The sequence below is a fragment of the Cydia fagiglandana genome, chromosome 3, assembly GCF_963556715.1.
Source record: "Cydia fagiglandana chromosome 3, ilCydFagi1.1, whole genome shotgun sequence".
Taxonomy (NCBI): domain Eukaryota; kingdom Metazoa; phylum Arthropoda; class Insecta; order Lepidoptera; family Tortricidae; genus Cydia; species Cydia fagiglandana.
In genome coordinates this window covers 7,798,162-7,822,170 of record NC_085934.1, presented here as the reverse complement: position 1 = coordinate 7,822,170, position 24,009 = coordinate 7,798,162, and the positions used below count along the sequence as shown (strand labels likewise).

The 24,009-nt window shown below is 39.0% G+C and overlaps 2 protein-coding genes across 4 annotated transcripts; both read right to left on the bottom strand.

The window, feature by feature from the left end:
• Positions 1–24: 24 nt before the first annotated feature.
• LOC134679979 (sodium-coupled monocarboxylate transporter 1-like) lies at positions 25–11,682 on the bottom strand. Of its 3 annotated transcripts, none has more exons than XM_063538941.1 (13): positions 11,216–11,678; positions 9,068–9,227; positions 8,155–8,220; positions 7,971–8,022; positions 7,756–7,823; positions 7,141–7,295; positions 6,275–6,415; positions 3,812–4,030; positions 3,473–3,612; positions 2,894–3,021; positions 2,287–2,453; positions 1,745–1,922; positions 25–114 (listed from the first exon to the last, which is right to left on the bottom strand). In XM_063538941.1, exons 1-13 carry the CDS (start codon positions 11,422–11,424, stop codon positions 73–75), a joined length of 1,725 nt encoding a protein of 574 aa, XP_063395011.1. In that variant the 5' UTR covers positions 11,425–11,678; the 3' UTR covers positions 25–72. The 3 variants fall into 3 exon arrangements, with proteins under 3 accessions (XP_063395011.1, XP_063395013.1, XP_063395012.1); XM_063538943.1 differs by having other exon boundaries at positions 9,068–9,216; positions 11,216–11,352; XM_063538942.1 differs by lacking the exon at positions 25–114 and having other exon boundaries at positions 1,782–1,922; positions 2,923–3,021; positions 11,216–11,682.
• A 1,634-nt stretch (positions 11,683–13,316) lies between these two features.
• LOC134679953 (sodium-coupled monocarboxylate transporter 1-like) lies at positions 13,317–23,530 on the bottom strand. The gene is made up of 14 exons (XM_063538905.1): positions 23,070–23,530; positions 21,495–21,654; positions 21,290–21,355; positions 21,041–21,092; positions 20,115–20,182; positions 19,492–19,646; positions 17,625–17,765; positions 17,111–17,219; positions 16,873–16,982; positions 16,541–16,683; positions 16,110–16,237; positions 15,551–15,720; positions 14,319–14,544; positions 13,317–13,435 (listed from the first exon to the last, which is right to left on the bottom strand). Exons 1-14 carry the CDS (start codon positions 23,279–23,281, stop codon positions 13,367–13,369), a joined length of 1,809 nt encoding a protein of 602 aa, XP_063394975.1. The 5' UTR covers positions 23,282–23,530; the 3' UTR covers positions 13,317–13,366.
• Between the last annotated feature and the right edge of the window lie 479 nt (positions 23,531–24,009).

The window sequence follows — 24,009 nt, the reverse complement described above, 5'->3', positions numbered from 1 at the left end:
AAATTATCAATAATAAAGTTCCTATTATCATGTAAAGCTTATTTATTTACACCAAGTATAATTTTACGAATTTTATCTCTTGTGTAGTTCGACATCCCCGTTGTTCACTTTAATCTGAAATAAATAAACAAAAATTAACTAAGTATAATTACTGTCAGTACAAAGACTCAAAAAAAAAATTAAATCGGCAGCCTCGTTATTTATATATTTTACCTTAATTTCTAATATAATAATTATTATTTTATTACTCATATTCAAGCATTCATTCAAACGTAAGTATAGGCAGGTATAGGTGTACATTACTTTAAGCCAAGGATTTCATTTTTCGAACTCTAAGGTTATAAATATTTCTTATAATTTTAAGTAATTCTAAGGGTTATTACCCCAAGCAACAATATTTCTAGAAACAGATATATTTAGTTTATGACGTACTATATGTTTGATAACATAATCTAATCGGATCTGCACAGGAAGGTGTAAAATTTAATGTAATAACAATAGAATGCGATTATAATCCAATAATCTATTGTCGGCAATTGACACGGTTTTCAATAACTGTCTGATATGTAGGTATATAAGTTCGAATTAGCCACCTATTTGCTAAATCATTGAACACAGAAGTGGAATTGATTGCTTCTTGCTTGATATTTTGTATGAGACTAATATATTGTCTAAGTAATATAAAGGTGACTCCTGGTTACTAGTGTTAGATACTGTTTGCTTGCTTTTTCTTTCCTGCTAGAAGTGAATAAATAAAAATACCTACCTGAAAAATTACTAAAACGTTAACGATACTCATCGAAATAAAAATTAATACATTATTTAAAACCGATAGTCCGTTTCATTTGACGGTTCGCTAAGAAATAGTCATACATATGTGATAAAAACATACATAGTACCTATCTAAGAAATAGCTATACAATATATTTGTGACTGTAAATGTATTTAATTACGCGTTGTCTCAAAATTGACTGGAAAAAAAGTGACGTTTTTGTTAGAAGAAGCGTCACATATGACACTGACATATCTAATCCATATCGTTTCTAGATCTATTAACTGACTTAAGGTGACAGTCCATTTCCAACGACAGCTGCATTACTGTTCATTTTACTATGGAAATTGACAATGACAGCGACGCGTTCAGTACCGGTAGTGCAGCTGCAGTTAGAAATGGAATGTTACCAATACCATTATCTTAAAGTTCGAATTGGGCCGATAGTCATGATCTTATGTAGGTACTCGTTGGGTAAAGGTACCGCAACATGGATCGGTATGGAGATCCCTGGGGGAAGTATTTATCCAACGCACCGGCAGTGGGGACACACTCCTTTTGGGCAAACACGGCTCCGTTCGGCTCGGCATTACTCCGAGCAATTATTAAGCCCCCTCCAGACTATGCGCGTGAATCGCGGGCGAAGCCGCGAACGCGAGTGTGGGTGGAGTCGATTTCGCTGTCCGCGAAAATCGACACCACACTCGCGTTCGCAGCTTCGCGCCGCGATTCGCGCACGAGTGTGGAGGAGGCTTTAGGGTTGGCACTTGACGTCCTCTTGCGCGTACGACCACAGATAATATAATCACTTTTATTTTGACAATACTAAATATGTAGCCGAAAGGGATAGTGCCATACATTAGAAACCGATAGCATGGAGCACATGATACGTCCCTAAATCGCTGTCAAACTTCGGTTTTATAGGATTTGTCCTTTCTGTACGTTAGCTAACCGGCTAACAAAATGATATACCTGATATTTGTTTGCAATCCATCTTCTTATGAAAGGCGCGTAAAGTCTCAGCTCGTTGAAGTGTTTTTCTTTTTTCTTCTGCGGCCAGAGGTTGATGAGACAGGCCGCGACTATGGTTACGATGCATCCGAATGCAGTGTACCAAAAGTACGATATCCTGTATAAGTAGGCCACTTCACTGGAAATTTGAAAAAAGTTTATTAATAACGGCCGTCATCATTATAATTGCAATATAACTTCATCATCATCATCATCAAGCTATAGTAGTTCACTGCTGGACATACTTAGCCCTCCCCTAGAATTATTAAAATCTCTATTAAAAGAGAGATCGAAAGGGCCATACCTACTTTTTATTTCTACATTTTATTAAAATGTAAATAGATGTAAATAGACTTGGGGCTGATTTATACGGCGCGTGAACTCGCATGCGATTTTAGTTACATTGCGGACTGTTGATTACGTCAAATTCAACCGACCAATCAAAACCCGCAATGGTATGAAACTCGCATGCGAGTTCTCGCATCGTCTAAATCAGCACTTACTCCTCGGTCGCCTCCAGTACGGTTTTCTCGGGGAAGGTGTAAGTACAGTTGTGGAGAAAACGGGGTTTCTCCTCGAAACGCAGGGAGCCGCGCGCCTGCGCGAGCTGCGCCTGCGCAGCCACCCACCAAGAAGTAAGCAGACCAAACACCCCCCCGCTCAAGGCGCTCTGGAAAATATAATGTTATAAACGAACTATCGGCGCGATTCGGCAAATGAATTAGACATTCACTAGATATGAAATAGTAAAGATATGTGACGTTCCATGGCAAAGGTACCTTTATGGCGGCTGGCGCTTCCGCTATTATTAACTCCGCTCCAATATTCAGCCGGGGCAATGGTACCATGGAACGTCACATATCTTTATATAGTGAATCTCTAATTCATTTAATTGCCGAATCGCGCGTATGCAGGTACCAAACCATTTTGTTATTTTCTTAAGTTAAGCCTTGTACATGTGCAAGCCACCATCCAGTAAAAGCATAACGACTCTAAACTTTTTAGAGAACAGGAAACGCAAATTAGAAAATATTTACATCGTATTGTTCTATTACTACTTTATTTTCATTATACTTACCTAGAAAAGGACTCCAGTAGGTATATACTTACCGTAGAATCAATAAACGGTAAGAACAGACCCATGAGGAATACACCAGTCAGAGGGCCCATTGATGCAGATGACAAGCTCATCGACAATTGTAGAACGGATCCCAACTTCTCAACAATAAACACTAGGCCTATAAAAAATAAACACAGCTGTATACTACAACATAGCACGCAGTACTACTAAAACATGCATTGCGATTTCATTAATTTACAAAATTAAGAGATAAGCACGTACTCGTCCATACAAAAAGAGAAAATGTTTTCCCACTTCTAAATATGTTTAATTCTCCATGATTTTTTAGTATGTTATTGACACAATAAAAAACTGGGTTTATATGATATCAATTTTTTCAAAATTTGCAGTGCATAAAAAAGGGAAACCTATAAACCTAGAATTAATTAGTGGAAACCGTTTTCTCCCTAAATGGAGCTTCATAGAAAAAGTACCAAGGATCGCAAAGCTATTCTTCACTCTTAAGTATTTACATAAAAAGCCTGCCCTACAATGCGAAATTTTATTTACAAAAAACTGTATTTTATACATAGTTAGAAATCAATCAGATAATCAAAATTTTTACATACCGACACATACGCATCCAATAACTACAACCACGGCGCGCATAAGTATTTGTGTCTCCTTGTGTGAAGGCTGCCTGAAAAACGGTTTCCAAAAGTCCTCCAGAACCACAGCAGACATTGAATTAAGCCCAGTTGATAGCGAACTGAAACAATCGAAGCGAGAGAACATTTAATCTTAGAGGGAAGTTACCGAATCCTGTTTAACCAAAAAGACCTTACCTCAGGTCGTATAAGAAAGGCTTTAATAATAACAATATTTCCTACATTATAGGTTGAAACTTCACTGGCAAATTTTGGACTTTTGTCTTGTATGGCTGTGGCTTAGAAGGATATTCGACCAACCTGAGTGCTGCACTAAACACTCCAGCAACAAAGATACCAGGCAAGCCATTCCATTCTCCTAGGACGTCCATAACCAACAACGGCAAGATCTGATCCTTGGCCAGAGCCAGCTTGGAGTCCAGGGGATCGCAATCGTAGTATCTAGCGTATGCTAGCATCCCGCTGAAGGCACAGATTAACACTATTAGTGCTATTCCTCCTAGGAAACCCCAAACTGCCCTGAAAAATAATAAAAACATAGCTATAAAAATATGATAATTTGTCAAAAGAAAAAAAATGTGAACATTAGCTGTAAATTCCTACAGCCAAAGTCAGCCAATATTCCAATTACTTACCTTATAGTTTAATATTTTCAAATTATTAGTAACAGCACCAGTCATGGGACATTTAAGAGGAAATTTGGAGTATTTATGATATTTCCCTTATACATGTAAATGGTCTACCGCTTAGCGTGTTAAAAGATGAAAGTCCTGTCCGTCTTTCATGTTTTAGGCGTGTTGTACCAAAGATACTGCAACTAGTTTCCACACATTTAACAAATTAAAACTATGCTTTTTTTCTCCAGTCATGGACACCAAAGCTCCAGTAATGGGCCCCCGGTAATGGACGTGGATCCAGTAATGGGCCCCCTATAATGGACATTGCTCTATCAGTATAAAATATTGAAATGGGGAATAAGTTATGCCAAAAAAATCAATTTTTGGTATAAGCTTTTATCGTTGAATGTATTTTTCTTTCCACAGCCAATTATTATTTTATTAGATCCATCGAGACAATTCTAATATACCCAAACACAATTAGTTAGGGTTTATCGCGATAAAGTTCCCACGGCCACCTCCTGTCTCCATCGTCAGATTAGGTCCATGTTATCATAATATTGCATTATCATTCGATTTGCATACTTAATTACATACTTACACAAAATTTCAACTGAATCGGAAATCGAAAAGTGGCTCAATTTCAGCTACCAAGATTGGACCCACACTAACTAACAGGGCAAGTTAAATAAAAGTTTAGAAAAACGATATTAATTTATCCGAAGTCCGAGAATACCTCCTGATTGACATATTTCGTAACTACATTTTACTTCTGTATTGTTTAAACATGAAATTATGGCATGGCAAGCATCATTCTGTCAATTGTCCCATCATAGGAGGTACGCAGTTTTACAGCTCCTATAATGGGATTGGGCCAAATACCACTATTTTTTTACATCTGTGGAGTTGTCGCAGTCGGATCGTATAATCCGCCGTATTACATTACGGCTAGCCGTTTTCAAAAACAGGGGCGTTTTGAAATGCGGCGGTTTAACGATTAGCCGTATTGAATGCGGCTGAATGAGAATCCGCCGGAATGTATTCGGCGCCATACGTTCTTCAACACGGCTAGCCGTAATGTAATACAGCGAGTCATTAGCCGCCACTTTGACAGTTTTTAGTTCCCATTTTTAACACTCGTGGCGCTGCCTGACAAACGCTGGGGTGTCCATCAAATCTGGAGTTTGTCGGACTGTTTCTTTTCAAAAAAAAATTTCCTTCGCAACTTAACTAGACGGAGCCCCGCTTCGCGGGGCTCCTATTTCTGAGCGGTTTGCCCTTCGGGCATCTGAAGCTACCTAACGAACCTAACCTTAATTGATTAAGTGAGACGTCCGTGAAAACATTACACTTTGGGGAAAAAAGCGTAGGTAGGTAATTAGGTTAGGTTCGTTAGGTAACTTCAGATGCCCGAAGGGCAAACCGCCCAGAAATAGGAGCCCCGCTTGCGGGGCTCCGTCTATTTAAGTCGTGAAGGAAATGTTTTGGAAAAGAAACACATGTAGTGCGGTGGGACCATGGTAGAAATAAATTAAATTGCAAACATTGTCAAACTCCGGTTACGTAGGCGACCGAAAGAACTGGTCACTCTACAATGTACGAAGCGGCTAAACGTGGGCCGCCTTATTGAAGAACGTATCGCAGTGACATTCCGGCTAATCGTCGAACCGCCGCATTTCAAAACGCCCCTGTTTTTGAAAACGGCTAGCCGTAATGTAATACGGCGGATTATACGATCTGACTACGACAGAGTCACAACATAGGTGTGTTGCATACCTTATCTCATGGTAAATGCATTTAACAAATCACATTCTAGTTTTCATCAAGTATTAATTAATTAAAATTTAATAAATTAACTCACCTCTCTTAGCGAAGTTGTTAAGAATTCGTAGTGGTATTTTTTTTCAGTGACACGACAACTTTTGGGTTGACGCCAATTTCTTAAAAAGCAACCAAATTTAATGAAACTTCAAACTGAAACAGCTCTAGGACTCTTATTTATGATAATAGACAGCCAGTGTTTATAAACTACTTTTAGATACTTATTTTAGAGGAATTATGTTTTTTTGTCCCATTACTGGTTCCACGTCCATTATAGGGTATACTACTATATATGAAATTTTTCAACATGGTGATATTTGCTTACCTTTTTGACGACTTTAAATCCGGTAGGGACAGGAATCTCTGCATCATAGATTGATTGACCGCTATATTGCCAGTCCAATAAAACATGGACCCAATGGAGACGGACCAAATAGTATGTCGATCAGTCAAATCAAAGTGAAGTCTGAAAAAAAATCGTGTTAATTTAACCAATTAAGTATGGTAGAAAAAATGCTTTGGGTAAGGCAAAGTGGGTATTTACTATAGGTCAGATAAGCCTACAGTTTGCCTGATGCGGATGGTAAGAAGTTATTATGGTCAGCAGGATTGATTGAAAACTTGGCTAAATGAAGCTGATTTGCATTATGTTAAGTAAACTCGAATATATTAAAAACTAGTTTTAGTCCCAAAATCCCAGTAAGTACTTAACTTCCGCAAATCTTTGCCAACTGTCTGAGATAAGTGGTAGACCATTAGATTTATAATTATGTATAACCCACTACCCGGACCCGGGTATGTCCTTAAACTACGTCCAAGACCACCGGTGGACGGGCAGCAGCGTCCCTTAAATTCGGTGTACTCGACTGCGATCGCCAACCCGCCTGCCAAGCGTGGCGATTATGGCATTCACCCCCCATCAAAGGGGAGGCCTATGTTCAGCAGTGGACGTCTTATGGCTGAGATGATGATGATGATAACCCACTACTACCCCGATACTACTTCTGGTGCTACCTTTAGCCCGCTTTTGATTAGCTTTTGCCCACGACATTGAGCGGTAATCGTGAAGAGGTAACAGACATGCACACTTTCGCACCTTTATAATATTCGTATGGATTTAAGAAAACATGAGATTCCAGATTCAGGATCAAATCAGATCAGGAGGTTACGGACAAACAAACTAATATTTACGAGGGCATTTCTATCCTTCCTGTATTCCAGTTCCGTCGCCAGACCTCGCCAGGGCCACCAACAATGATTGTCCCTTTAATGATGACTAAAATCATAGCGCCAGTCATCACTATAGTTTGTATCACATCCGTCCAAACCACGGCTTTTAAACCTCCCTGTTAAATAATGAAATAATGTTAAAGAGAGGAAATAGCTAGAGTAGGTAGGTATGTACCAACTCTATGAGGTATTGAGTATGTACTCAATTCAATTGAACTTAGGTATATATATATAAGTTAAACCAGTTAATTTTTACTTACCTAATTAAAAAAGAGATAGCAACAGGCGGGTTAATGTACGAAAATCTATATGTTAAGCGTCTCTGCCTTCGCAGAAGACTCATAGCTACAATAACGTAGCTATTTGAGTCTAGATTGCAGTGAAGGAGTAAATATGTTGCAACTCTATTCCTATTTTAATACGGTTTAAATATGTTGCAACTCTATTCCTATTTTAATACGGTTTAAATTTCATCGAAATGATTAAGTATTATATGTAGGACCTTGGGCCTTAGGAGGATATACAGTGATCATTTAACAGTTAGTTTTGTCAGTTAGGTAATAAAAAAGTTCTTACCAATGATGTATAAAATATGCAAACAAAGCATACGATTGGTGTGACGATATGGATATTGACACCGGTTACTGAAATGCAACGGACAGGAGACATTATAATGAATTCGCGTTACAAAAGCATGATTCAAAATGCATCACTTACTAAAAGATTAATTTCCCGGAATTAATGATACCTAAAAGATGAAGTTACTAGGGACATACACTTAAGCAACGCACCTTGGTTAAATGCTAAAGCCGGCACGTATATTACAATGGGTAACCACGCCATCTAAAATTAAAAACATAATTATAATTTAATCACAACTTAAAAATCAGACATTAATTAAATTCATTAGTTCATTATTTCATTAAATACATGTTTGTTATTGAATTTAAGTTTTTTTATTGAACTATTACTCACCAAATAAAAACTAAATATGATAGAACCAAATAATCGAACCCGCTTGTTGTAACGAAGTTCTAAGTACTGAAATAAATAAGTACACATTTAACATACAATTATACAGAAGACACCTAAACAAAACAAAGAGGAACAAATCAGAAGAGCATTTCGAAATCGTTGGATCGTAATTAACTAATATTTCTAATAATGCATATTTGTACAGTTCAAGTTAAATTCGAATTGCGACCAATTGCGAAGACATTGACATAACAGTGATGTTTCGTGGGAAATGAAGCCGACAGCAATGTGGCGTGGCAAATGCAAATTGTAACCTTGGTAACATTCCATTTCTAACCGCAGCCGCACTACCGGTACTGAACGCGTCGCTGTCATTGTCAATTTCCATAGTAAAATGAAGCCGACAGCAATGCGGCGTGGCAAATGCAAATTGTAACCTTAATGGTAACATTCCATTTCTAACCGCAGCCGCACTACCGGTACTGAACGCGTCGCTGTCATTGTCAATTTCCATAGTAAAATGAACAGTAATGCAGCTGTCGTTGGAAATGGACTGTCATCTTTAGGTGACATTGGGATGGAAACTGCAACTGCATTACTGCCGCGGCGTTAATACGGCCGGTGTCACTGTCAATTTCACTGCAGTGGCGGTTTTGCAGTCTTTGCCGCCCTAATAAGTCCCAAGCCCTGTAGCCATCCCTTTCTCACCACCCATCATATCGACTCTATTTGAGTTATTCTTGCTTTTATCAGCGAAATTTTAGTCACAATTTGCCGCTTCTAATATATCTAGCCGCCCTAGGCCTGAGGGCCGCGTGAACGCTGCCGCTGTAATGTTGCAACAGTAATGCAGCTGCAGATGTCGTCCGAATGTCACCTTAAATAGTCCAAAGAAAATCAAAACAGTACACACCTCATAAGCCGATGTTATTTGCAAATCGTGTAATACTGGCATGAAAGTAAAAGAGATGACGACTGACATTAGGCAGGCCCCGATAAGGAAAAAGACGTACGATGTCCCGTATAAGTATAGCTCCGTCGGTGTACCCAGCAAGGAAATACCTGAAATAAAGCTGTAAGATATTTTAGTACGTATAGATGTGGTACTTAATCAAACTCCAAAGCGTCCATACTCTCAGACAGTCTAGCACAAGTCTAGCATGAGTTGCGTTCTCGCACGCTACTCTTTACATCAAGCGCGACTTCTCGAAGTACTGGACTCGCACGCGAGAACGCAACTTACGCTAGACAGCGTTTCGTTTACCTATAGTTCGTTTTTTTTAGCATTAGAAAGAACTTGCAAGAAGGTAAGCGATCTTGACATGTCTTTTAATTGAAAAACGCTTTTTAAAAATCAGTAACGATTACTTATGAAAGCAGAAGAATATAAATGATCGTATTAGATTCATAATTGTTACATATTTGTCGTAATTTATTTTTAAAATGTGTTTTTCAATTAAAAGACACATCAAGATTGTTTACCTAATTTCTAATGCTAAAAAAAACGAACTATAGTCCTAGTCAAACTTAGTATAAGTCGAAAACAGATGACGTTTTCCTACAGTGTACTGTAGGAAAACGATCCGTAATGCAAACGATCAAATCGGGGCTTGGCCAGATAATTGATAAAACAGTTGACGAATACCTGCTTCGAGGGAGGTATTTATTTGCAAGCGAAGTTGCAGCAGAACGGTACCTAAAGTTACAAAAGCCATTGAGCGAGAGCTTTAACGATGCTGCGATTTGATTGTTTTGCGTTTAAGTGTTATTATACAAGTTGTTGACTTTAAAAGTAAAACTTAATAAGTCAGTTACATAATTAGTAAATATTAGCTGTGTGTAGGTTGTTATGTTATCATCTCGTAGCATACTTGTTAAATTAGGATTTTAAAATTTAGTTGGTCTGAAACCAAAGCCATAATTCTGTTTATACCCTTTTTTTAATTTTACGGCAAGCTGCTAATCAATCATTGCCGAGTTTCAATAATTATTTAGCAGTCATCCTCGCCTAAAATACAATATATATTTTAAACGACAGTATACGTAGTTATGACGCTTTTTACGCATAGGAGAGGATTATATTTAATCTAGAGATCTTTATCACTTCTTAAAACAATTAATTATCGTATTACGATATACGATAGATAGGTATCTTAGTGTGATAATTTTTTAATAAATAGTAAGTGTAACGTAACACCGAAGTTCCCATTAACAATAACTATGAAGCTGTTGATGGTACTTTCCGCTCTTATAGCATCTTAGTAATTTAATTAATAATTTCAACACATACGATAAAAGTTTTCCAAATTTAGAGCAGGTCTTCTAAATTTGGACTCCCTCATTAAAATCAATGTACTCGATTAAAACAGCGAAGTTTTCAGTATGTACAGACTTTCCAGAATTTTCAAAAATAAATATGAAGAAGTTTCCTCTGACAATCTAGGTACTTACTAGACATGCACCGGATATCCGGTAACTATCCGGTATCCGGCCTATCAGGCCACTATTTTACTATCCGGCCGGATACCGGATAGTGGCCTTCTATCCGGCCGGATACCGGATAGTAACATTGCTTGATTTCGGAGTAAACAAATTGGATTTAAGAAACAGACACAGTCATAATCGTGCTTTTTTATTATTTTAAAACAATTTAATCATTCCACTGACTTGCACGCGCACTCATTTCGAACCTAGAAATGAGCCCGCGCGAACGTTTACTTGGAAACAGGTCAAACCTTCAGAATGCACACCTGAAAAACCGAAATGTTACCTACGAGTTCCGCCGGACGAATATCCGGCGGCCGGATACCGGATATTCGGCCAGTGTCCAGGCCGGATATCCGGTATCCGGTATCCGGCCAAACAACTATCCGTTGCATCTCTAGTACTTACATGAATTCGTTGAATGTAGAATCTTGCCATCCTAGCCGAATAGTTAGCGGTATCACAAAAACAATTTAATTTTTATTTGAGATATCGTTAATTGGCTTAGTTGAGATACCGCTAATTGGCTTAGCAGGGCTAAATAAGTAATAAGATCTGATGTGTTTAAAAAGCTTACCTTGCAACCAAAGAGAACGTAACAGGAACGATGCCCATATCCCTTCCACCCATCAAGTAATCCTGCGCAGATTTCTGTTTCTTTACACAGCCAAAATATAGCCCTATTCCCGTGCACACGCCTAACATTAAGACGAACACTGAATAGTCAATCATTGTGAAATGTTGAAATGACTTTCTAACCACTGAGACGTCTATTGGATCATCCATTTTGTGATTTTTTTGCACTATCTTTTTTTCTTATCCAAGACACTTCTGTTCCGTAGGGGACGACGCCGTATGAATGAATTTTCCAATTATACGCCCGCGATTTTTGTGCACTACTCTGATGGACTATTTTAAACGACAAATTGCTGATTTCCTGTCTGGAAATAGACCTCAAGCTGGCCTCAGGTTTGAGTGGGCGTGTAATCATCAAGACGATAAGCCGTCAACATACCGGTACTCGCACTTGTAATGAGTTGGACTTCCTTCGGATCAGGTGCTTAACGTTTCCTTTAATGCTTGCAAATGTGACTTAAAATAGCCCTTCTATGGAATAAAAAAATGCTTTCAAAATAAAGACATTATGTCATGAGATGAGGAGCCAATATTAATTCATTGTCATCATTCATTACGTCTCACTCACCTCATATTGAAAACAAACAAGAAAGAAGAGACATTTTACATTCTGAAAAAATAGTTTTCGTTGCTGGAAATCGTTGTAAAAAATTAGAGCTAGTAGAATTTTTGCATAAATATATTATGTTACGTATCTCTACTTCAGACTCGTATAGGTGTAACTTATTGGATGTAGTTTTAAAATGAAAGTGTAAGTAACTAATATATTGCATGGGAGCGGCTTTTAGGCGGCGGGTTCGTGTAACTCTTAAGCCCTTACTGGCTTAGTGCCTATTGAAAACTCCTCACTGCTTCACACATTTTAATTTAAGTGTAAAAAGCTGAAAAGCTAGTGAACAATTCCTTGATACGTGAAGACGAGACTAGGCGTGGGTCGCCCCCCTAATAACTACGAGATTGGCTGATGACCTTGTTAAAAGGTCACTAGAAGATATTGCTAACCGGAGGTGGATTCTAATTTAACAATTTGTATTGTTTTTGAACTGGTTTTGACATGGCCTTGACAATCGTCTTGGTTACAGGGCTAGAGGAAGATCGCCAATGAGACGGACCGACCAAATCAAAGCCAGTGTGTCGGCCACAGTAAGCGAATGCTCGCGGAAAGCAGTTCTACGGGAGGAATGGCGACGTGTCTTTAAGCAAGGCGCTCAAAAGTTTACATAATGGCCTCATGGACTTTACATTTTTATTTGTAAGCTTTACAGAGTGGTCATCGACTTTGTAAAGAGTGTAACGAAGAAGACTGACTCAAGCACGACTTTCCCGACTTGCACGATCCTACGGGTCGGTCACGACATTACGCGACTAGCGACGGCGGCAGCGACAACCATAGGTGGGAACAAAAGGTCCGATCGCTGTGTCCTGCTCCAACCCAACCTATGGTTATCTCTGCCGCCGTCGCAAGTCGCTCAATGTCGTGGCCGAGCCGTTAAGTTCGTATCAAAATAAGATCAAAACTGTAACACGTTGTTAAACTAAATCGGGCCCCAGTCGTTAGTCGTCATTGGGCACTGTTTATTTTTAGCTAGTCTAGTTTTTCACAGTGCTGGGATGCTGATCATGACCCCTTCTTGTTATCATTATCACTCTTTAAAAAATGATTCTGGGCCAACTATGTTTTTAAAAGCCGATAGTTCTTAGATCATGTCATTCATGAAGACGCGTGCTTTGACTCGTATTGACATATTATTAGAGGTTATATTTGACAAATCTGCGCGTAATCGTGGATGACACGAACTATATCCGGTTTTATAATAAATAGCGCCCGGTAGGTGTACTTAAGGTTTACTCGGATAATTTCGAATGTCGAAAACTGTCGGATAATTCCGAAAAGAGACTTTTAAATATTATGATGGAATTAAGGGTGATTTTCATCTGAATTTCGGAATTATCCGACATTCGGTATTACCCGAATACACCTTAATGCAATTTTTGGGGATAAATAAAAAAGTGACATTTTGGTAAACAAAAATGTAGAAATAATTTATTACAAATTAATTGCTTATAAATAATACAAAGCTTCATTACAAACTCAGCTCACTTCTTCGCATTCAGAGATGGGCTTCATATTTATACAGGACGAATTCACTTGATTGGCTTCCTGGCAACAAAAAAGAAATCAATTTGAATTTGAAACAAACACAACTTATTGGAAACCACGGGTGACCCTAGGGCTGGCTCATTCCTAGGCCAAAGAATAGGCATAGCTATTCAGCGTGGGAATATAGCCAGCCTTATGGGTACCCTTCCGCAGGGGACAGATCTGGGGGACCTAAGGTAGGTGGGTAAGTTTTATTTATTTAATTTATTAGTTTTAGTTGTAATTTATTTAGTTTATACTTAATTTTAATAATAGTTTCTATAATTTTGCTATTGAATAAATTACCACTTATTTCAAGTGTTCTACATCAGTTACTCGAGGTTTGACGCTTTCTTATTTTAATTTGTTTTATCATTGAAGCCATACTAATAGAATGACTAATATCAATAATTATATAGGTACTCGTATTATAAACTAAAGTAACAATTTTAGAGTTAGACCAAGAAAAGTCAGACTTCTCTCGATCGTACTCTAGTTTTCTGATGACATTCATCTCATACTTTCAAAAGACATATGTAGTATATAACTACTTATAGTACAAATATAAATAGATAGAGAAGAAGAACAACAATAGAAAAAGAAGTGTTGTTGGTTCTTTGGGGAGTCGGAGACAAACAACGTGTGCTTCTTATGGAGTAAGTAAATTGAGAAAGTAAAACAAGTACCTACATCTAAATTCACTAGCCTAAATCTTGATTACAGCGGCACCTATGGACTGTATAGGGAACTGTGTACCCTTATTGGATGCGTATCGATTATCAATAAGCCATCTAGGGCTCGATAAAGTGTATAAAAAGGGTCAGATAGATGGCACTGTTAACTGTACAAGTTAGAACACGACACCGCGACATGCGAGTCTACGTAAAATTTAATTCGAACTGACCTTATTGTTCCCGTAAGCCTTTATATACGGTTCTTCGCTCGGATGCGGCGGGTCCTTATAAAGCCTCCGCAACTGTGGCGCCAGCAGCTTCGGCGCCGGGGGTACGTACGCCGCACCACACGCGCGGTTCACGCGCGATACCGATGCGCCTACTGCTATGGTGACCAACATGCCGGCCAGGGTGTACCACATGTAGGATACTCGCAGGATGGGGTTTACTTCGTCACTGAGATAACAAATTGGAAGGGTTCATTAAACAATCAAATAAAAAAAATCCCCATAGCGATATAATTGTTTAACCAACTTGAAATCGTTATAGATCCTAAATGGTCATTCAAAATGATCAAAAAACCTAAAGATGATTTTCAAATCTCTATCAATTGATATCGATACCCATTTTCATTTTCAGTTTTCCACTGACATCTAAGTACATGCTTTTTAGGGTTCCGTACCCAAAGGGTAAAACGGGACCCTATTACTAAGACTTCGCTGTCCGTCCGTCCGTCCGTCCGTCCGTCTGTCTGTCACCAGGCTGTATTTCACGAACCGTGATAGAACCTAGACAGTTGAAATTTTCACAGATGATGTATTTCTGTTGCCGCTATAACAACAAATACTAAAAACAGAATAAAATATAGATTTAAATGGGGCTCCCATACAACAAACGTGATTTTTGACCAAAGTTAAGCAACGTCGGGCGTGGTCAGTACTTGGATGGGTGACCGTTCTTTTTTGCATTTTTTTCCGTTTTTTTTTTGCATTATGGTACGGAACCCTTGGTGCGCGAATCCGACTCGCACTTGCCCGGTTTTTTTTAGAATGGTACCTATCCGATTGTGACCATATTCGGACAATAGGGTATGGCAACTGTCAAAGGTTTGTATAGATGGCGCCATCATAGCTAGCCCCATTTTCTATGAGATTTGGCTTAAAAAAAAATTTGACGCAATTCTAGGCATTGACAGGGCAAGCTATGCTGGCGCCATCTGCTAAATAGTTCCACCGGCCAACCCCATTAGGACAAATATCGAACCACGCGTTTGCTTTCTAAGTGTGCCACAACTACAAAGGAACCATTGATGTAAACATTTCTTTGCACGATAATCATCAAGGAACCAGAGAGTAAAGATACTATTTGATTATATACCTAATCACAGTTTTCCGTAACAAAAATGTAAAAAGTCGCTGCTTCTTTCTGTAGATTTTTTTTTTCATAAGTAATAGAAACTCACACAATAACGGGAACGTCAGCAACAGCCGCAACAGTGTAGTTATACGAGCATCCCGCCGTGGTGAGCGGCTTGTGCCCGTGGGTGATAGCTCCTCGGGCGATGGCGAACTGCGCCGTCAAACACCATGCCGCCATCGTCAGCAAACCGCTTGCACCTCCTATCAGCGCACCCTGGAGAAAGAATCCTATTTTAAAATTTTTAAAGCACTAATACTAACACTGTTTTTTTCTGGGCGGAATGTTCGCAATAAAAGTTTACAATTGGCGATGCTTTTCAATACCGTAGCTAAGGTATATCAAGTCTCATAGTTGTATATCCATATTCTCATCGACTCGTTTCACAGCAAAGTGAAGGCAGAAGGGGAAAACACCCAGACATTGCTCCATAATGGAGTCAATAAAGACTACCTACCTACCTACTACCTATAGAGGAATCGAAACGAGCATGTTACATGCTCGCGGAGCTCGTGCGTAAAGTCTCGAAGTAGTGTCGTCAAGGTTTTTCAAAACCTACAAATGGATGTTATAAATGAATTTATCGTTGACTAAAAATTACTTACAGAGGCATCGACCCACGGCATCAGAATGCCCATTGTGAATACACCCAGCAGCGGGCCCATGGTCATCGCTTCTAAAGTCATTGTCAGTTGCAGAATCGTTCCCATCTTCTCCACGACAAATACTAAGGCTGCATACAGAAACAGAAGACATATAATTAATGAAACCTAACTGTTGTTATACACTTTTATACAACCGAACGATGGGAAAATCTTATACCTAATCAACAAAAAGGGCACGACAAAGGTTTTTGGACATAGATTTTTACGACGCTTAGGAACGGTCACGGGGAAATAGACTGGATATGTACATACAATACATGACTGACGCAGAGGACCTGGTTCCAAAAAAATCGCGCTGGCATTCGATTTAATGTGATGATCGTCGCGCCCAAAGAATGAACGTACCAACACAAGCATTGAATAGTCATTACCTACGCTTACTATGCCCAACAGCACAACGACTCCCCTCAACAGCCAGTTAGTCTGACTTTCCGTCAGTTGCTTCTTGAAAAAAGGCTTGTAGAAGTCTTCTAGCACTACCGCCGACATTGAGTTCAGACTTGTAGATAAGGAACTAAAAGCAAAGAAGATACACATTTACGCAGGACATAAACAATTTTGTTGTAAAAATGTGTTTTTAGACTATTCAAATTTAGCAGTTAAATGTTTCTGCCATCTCGAAACAAAACCCGTTCCAAAACCTAATTTTAGGGGACGATTGATCCTGTAACTTGAATTGCGATTTAAATAAATTTAGTCATACCTTAGAGCAGCGCTGAATATGCCAGCCACAAATACGCCGGGTAATCCGGGGATATCACCGAGGACATCCATAACAAGCAATGGCAATAGTTGATCCTTCTGCTTCGCCAACTGAAAATATACTCTAAATTAATAAAATAATCAGGAACGAAAATATAATAACTTCGTAGGCATATAAAAGAAACTTTGCAAGTTATGATTTATTTGTTTTGTTTTTATTATAAATAACTTATTGTTACCTTGGTCGTCAATGGATCACAGTCATGGAATCTAGCGTAGATGAGTAATCCGCAGTACAGACAAAAGCAGTAAAGAGTGGATATGCCGATGCAGAACAATATTACAGCACTGTAAACAAATGAAATGTTCAAATTAACTATAATTTCTTTTACAGTAGGTACATATGGTCCTGCTTTCCCACACTAAGTAGTGCGGTGCGGGAAACAGCACTTTCCATGCGTATGCCAAAAGTTTAAAGGGCCATATGTACTGGAAAACGTTGTGCAATACATGTGCGAAAAGGTAATTCGCAACTCGTGTCGATTTAAAACACTCCCTTCAGTCGTGTTTTAATATATTGCCAATCGTTTCGAATTTCCTCTTTTCCGCACTTACAAGTGCAAGGTCGTAAATAACTATTCCAAAACCGTGTTTGGTTCCTTAAACATTGCAAATTCGCACATAAGTAGAAATGAGTGAAAGTTTATTAGGGGGTTGCTAGTAAAAATACTTTATTAATTTTATTATACGTACCATTTAGCTCCTCGTAAGGTCGGCAGCGCCAAATACCGCTGGACCATGGTTTGGTTGACCGAGTTAGCCTGCAACCAATAGATCAGCCCACCGATCACGAGGTTCCAAATTGTATGCCGCGCTGTGGGGCTGGGGTCCCAGCTGTCGACAAGTAAAGTGGCATAAAGTGACCCGGAAAAGTAGGTAAGGCTTAAGTAGGTATCATCATCATTCATCTCAGCCGAAAGACGTCCACTGCTGGACAAAGGCCTCCCCCAAGGATCTTCACAGCGACGGGTCATTCACTGCCATCAACCAACAACGGTTTCCCGCGACTTTAACCAGAGCATCAAGTATATATAAGCAGTCAGGTTAAGTAGTCACGCTTAAGTACAGTTAATTAATAAAAGCTTGTATGTTGTATGTTCTAAAGTACGATAATTTTTTTATTTCGAGAGTGTTTTAAGTGTTTTTTGCACACACTTAACTCGAAAATGTATTTTACATGTTGTTACAACTTAATGGAAAATTTAAGAGGATACACAAACTGTAGGTACATGGACCTACTTATTTATTTGTCAGAATATACGTAACATGACTAGCGCTAGTTGCAGGTCACCATGTGACTACCACAAGGCTTCAAGGCCTATGTAGCCTCAACGTGTCAAATTGCGGCAGCTCAGTCGTGCAATAGGCGCCATGTCAACCTTATATTGCAACTGAAGGATTTTCCTATTATACTTAATCCAGTGGTTGATGTCATCGTTCAGGATGTGCTATTCCTATGAATATTTATAGCCACGTGGGCCGAACAAAATAGAGGTAGGATTTGATGATGATTGACCTAATGCATTGCATTTGTTCTAGATACCTACGTGGGTAGAAAAATAAATAAGATGATAACCGGCATCCAGCTGTTCCATATGCAAATGCATATCCTGTGGCTATTTTCAAATGACATACACTAAGGGCATTCGCATAGCAATCTAGATTTGTTGCCGCTGCCGTTTGGATTAATTCCATTTGAAGTTTACTAGTGAGACAACTCAATCAGGCAGCATATTTGAAGCTTATTGACATCACCGGTGAATAGGTATCTGCGTTCCACTGATGGGTACATGACTCCTTAAATTGCACCAAAGAGTTTTGGCTATAATTTTACATTAGCTCAATGCGTATTGCGGAGTTCACGAAAATCTATAGCATCTATCTTTTTGTATGATGCCACAGAAATATAAATTTCTCCTCTTCTCTTCCTAGTCGAATCCTCATGTCTCATCATGTGTCATGATTCATTGCCTTCCTTAAATATAAATTTATTAGGTGCCCAAAGCCTCGTAAAGGATGACTCACGTTAGGCCGGGCCATGTTCGGGCCGGAGCTTCCAGCGCATCGTTTTCTATGGAAAGCATCACCTGATCACTTGTCATATCATAGATAAGTAAGCGCCGGAAGCTCCGGCCCGGTCTAACGTGAGTCATCCTTAAGTCCCCGCGTACTTGTACAAGTACAAATTAAATTCGAGTTTTGAACTCTTATAGAAATACTTAAAAGAAAAGTTCCAAATTCCAAAAGCGCAAAAATTGATGGCTTGGGTCTTACGAGGATAGAGATTCAGATTCTGGATCTCTGAAAAAAGCTCATATGTATATATGTGTCATAAGCAGGCATCGTAACTTTTACAGCATTTTTGGTACAGCGGAGTGGTGTTAACGGAATCAGTATCAACAATTTCAACCCTAATGAATAATTAGCATTAATTACATTAATATTAACCTTAATTTACCATTTCAGTTGGAATTATCTATACCAATTCCGTTAACACCACCCCGCTGCACCAAAAATGCTGTAAAAGTTACGATGTCTGGTCATGAGGCATATGCCTTACTTCGGTAATTCTATCCTCCCTGAGTCCATGTTGCGCTGCCACACGACCCCGATGCCCCCCACGTCGAGAGTACCCTTGATAGCCACCAACGCCATTGCCCCTACCATAGCGGTGATCTGAATCACATCCGTCCACACCACCGCTTGAAGACCACCCTGGTAAAGAAAGAAAGCGTTAAAAATTATGCGCATATAATATTAAGGTTCATTTATTCATTCAGGCCTTTAACATCTTGACAGATGATATATGCAGCGTCTGTAAGCGAGGAACAACGTCTCTCGTGGCTGCATAAGCCAATGCTGGACCGGCATTGTCAGGTCAGATCGCGTTGGACAATTAAGTTTAGCTTTGCGAATTCGTTTCAATGGTCTACAGACAAATTTGACAGCATTGCATTGAACTTTTCCTAAGCGATAAAGTCGAAGCTTTCTTTCAAAATACTGAATACATATTTTATTTATAGCTTCTATCTTTTATTCTAACTACCTATAGTTGCGTAGTTACCCGACAGAGTGTCGGTTGTTATAATCATACGAAAATGGTTATTATTAATATTTAGATATTTTTAAAACTAGTTTCCGATATTTTACAGGTAAGTATATAGAGATAAAACAGACTCTTACCGCACTTGTGTAAAATATGCAGACCAAGCACACGATTGGTGTGATAATATGTATATCAACTCCAGTAACTAAAAAAGAAAAACACTAAACAGTTGATTTCAGATATTTATTCAAAATCAAAACACTTTTTATAGGTCTACCTATAGCATTTCATTTTACCTAATGAGGCTGTTTGTAAGGAGTTAACTACTGTAGTTAGCTAGGACTATAGAATTGTAGCTGCATGAAACTAATTTGTATTAAATTAATTGATTAAAAAGGTAATGTGTAAATTATTAGTTTTAGTCACAAAACGCAGCTAAGTACCTTCTACTATAGTTCGTTTTTTTTAGCATTAGAAAGAACTCCGCAGAAGCAAGTGTGCAGTTTTTATCAGGCTCGTTAAATGTTAATAATTATTGAATTATCTAATGTAGCATGGTCAATACATATAATTTACTTCAAATTGTTACCGCTAAAAGTGCCAGATATAGAACCACAAGCGAACTTCTGCGAAGTTCTTTCTAATGCTAAAAAAAACGGACTAAGAAACCTCTGCGTAACTTAATCTCTAACTAGGGTTGCCAGATCGAAAGCCGCTATTATCGGGAAACAATATAAATTTTTCGGGATTTTGGGACTTAAGTCGGGAAAAAAAAACATTCAAATTAAAGTAATTGTATTAAAAACAACGATATTTTACATGATTGGCACTACGTCAGCTCGCTCGCTCGACGACAGTTCGGACTTGAAATTATTGTTTTATAAAGTGAAGCTGTTTTTCGGGACAGCTTACACTTTGTCGGGAATCGGGAACACATGCTAAAAATCGGGAGATCCCGCCAAATCCCGACCATCTGGCAACCCTATCTCTAACCCATCCTAAGATGAAGGTAAGTGGTAGGTCTAAGGTCTGTAAGATGAAAATGGGAAAATATAAAAATCACCTTGGTTGAACGCTAGTGCAGGCACGTAAATAACAATCGGCAACCAGCCTATCTGTAGAAAAATAAAGATCATTAGTAGTGTACAAATAAAACTTTTAAAAAAGTAGTAAATTTAGTAGTGTACGAATAATAACATAATAATGGCAATGTGCGATTGAAATGGGGTTTAATGACCCGAAAATGTAAGTTATTTTTTTGTTTCATATATTTATTTAAGTACTAAATAAGAATATTTTAACAAACACTCACCAAAGTAAACGCGAATAAAAACGATCCAAATAGTCGTACCCTGTTGTCAAATCTCATTGATAAGTACTGAAACATGAGAAGAAATAAAAGAAATGATAATATTACTTTTATAAGATGATAGGTATATCATTTTAGAACCTAATATTTAGACAAGACCTAGTTAGTGCAGTTTAAAATATAAGCACTTAAGTTAGTACCTACTTACCTCATAGTTGGAAGTGATTTTGAGTTCGTGGAACACGGGAAGATAGACTTGAGTCATCACGAAGGACATCAGGAAGATCCCGCCCATGATGAAAGCGTACTGCGTTCCGTACATATACACCTCGGTCGGGGAGCCCAGGAGCGTTATTCCTGATACAAAACTGAAAATACCTATACTTAATTAAATCAATCTAAAATTACAATTGAACTGTTTGTGTTTGTGTACACAAAAAGAGGAATACGCACTGCTGGTGGCTGAACGGAGGATCTACCGGAAGATACTGGGACCCACTCGCGGAGAAGATGGCTCGTGGAGGATACGCAGGAACCAGGAAATCGAAGATCTAGTGGCCGAGCCCAATATAGTAGGAGAAACGAAAGCCTCAAGACTCCGATGGCTCGGGCACGTGGTCCGTATGGCTGAAGATCGAGCGGTTTGGAGAGCGTACTCGGGCCGTCCGGATGGTCGACAACCGGTTGGGCATCCTAGGTATCGCTGGTGCGATGAGGTCGTGAAAGATCTGAACGAGCTCGGTGCCGTCGATTGGACAGAAACGGCGCTAGACAGAGAAGCATGGCGTTCCTTAGTGTCAGAGGCCAAGATCCACTTCGGGTCGCTGCGCCACGGCAGATAGGTGGTAGGTGTGTGTTTGTGTTGGAACATAAGTAAAAAGCAAACAGGTTTTAAGCCTAATGCAATTAGCTGGCGACTCTTTTGTTGAGTCTCTAGTTTTTAGGATTCCGTACCCAAAGGGTAAAACGGGACCCTATTACTAAGACTTCGCTGTCCGTCCGTCCGTCCGTCCGCCTGTCTGTCACCAGGCTGTATCTCACGATCCGTCATAGCTAGACAGTTGAAATTTTCACAGATGATGTATTTCTGTTGCCGCTATAACAACAAATACTAAAAACAGAATAAAATAAAGATTTAAATGGGGCTCCCATACAACAAACGTGATTTTTGACCAAAGTTAAGCAACGTCGGGAGTGGTCAGTACTTGGATGGGTGACCGTTTTTTTTTTGCTTTTTTTTGCATTATGGTACGGAACCCTTCGTGCGCGAGTCCGACTCGCACTTGCCCGGTTTTTTATTTTCAAACTCTAAACAAATTAGTATTTTCTCTGATCAATCCGGATAGAATTCTACCCAAAACAGGTCATGGGCCCAGGGTACGCGAATAATTAGTACATAAATAGTTTCCGGCAAAAACTGTTACATTAATTCGAAAATGTCAACGATTTGGTGCTGGCGATGACCTCATCTTCGACATCGAGCTCCGGGATCGCAATCAACTTTGAAAAGCTGAGTGGAAATAGCAAACTATGGCAACTGGAAATTTTTGATGGGTATGTAAATAATGTACCTGATTCACGAAAACCGATTGCATACAGGAAGCGTCCACCGGCGTTCCCAAAGTCAGCGATGAGCGTCAACAACGGTGAACTCTTGCAAAAAAAGTGTCTAATTTCCACCAAAAATCTAATAGCTTGACATTAGTTCAAATTTCCGCAAAAAATTACGAATAAAATCGATCCAACGATTTGATTACAATATTTGTATGAGGTACCTACTCACCTAGCCACCAAGGACATAGCAACGGGAACAACCTTCATATTCCTTCCGCCCAGCAGGTAATCGCTCTGCGTCGTCTGCTTCTTCATGAAACCCCAATAAATACCAACTAGAGCACTTATTGCCAGCATGAACACAAACACTACGTAATCCACCCACGAGAATCTTTGCATTTGATGCACCATCTCATTTATATCTCCATGGAGGTGCCCCATTTTTGTTTCGTATGAAACTCTGTTGGTGATAAAAATTATTTACTAAGAAGGAAACCCGCGCGTCTTTCGATAGGGTTATTAACAGCTCCTAATAATCCCTGTACCACTAATGTTTTTTCCATGTAAAAAATATTGTTTCCCGATATCATGTCCTAGTCCACAAGGCGCCCTGAGCTCGAATGGCACAGACCAGCAATCTGGCAATCAAACAATTACGATAACTCGCAATTTAAAAGAGGATGTTGCGAGATCCCCCCACGGGCAAATCGGGAACTGACTAATACTTGAAAACAAGTGAGTAACAGTGACCACCGAATCCTGCAACCTTGCTTGTTAATGAAGACCTTGGCTTGATCAGGATTATGAAGACCATGTGGTCCCCGGTAACTACTTACGTCGTTCTTTGCCGGTGGTGTCGCTACTTACTAAATAAGTAGATAGGTACGATGATTGTAGTGTTGCTTAATCTTATGTGCCAAAAACAATGCGGGGGCTCAATTTGAAAAGTAAAGTCTATTCTGTACCTACATATATAGTTCATTTTTTTTAGCATTAGAAAGAACTTCGCAGAAGTAAGCTTGTGGTTCCAAATCCGGTACTTTTAGCGGTAATAATTTAAAGTAAATTATATGTATTGACCGTGCTACATTAGATAATTCAATAATTATTAACAATTAAAGAGCCTGATAAAAACTGTCCGCTTACTTCTGTGGAGTCCTTTCTAATGC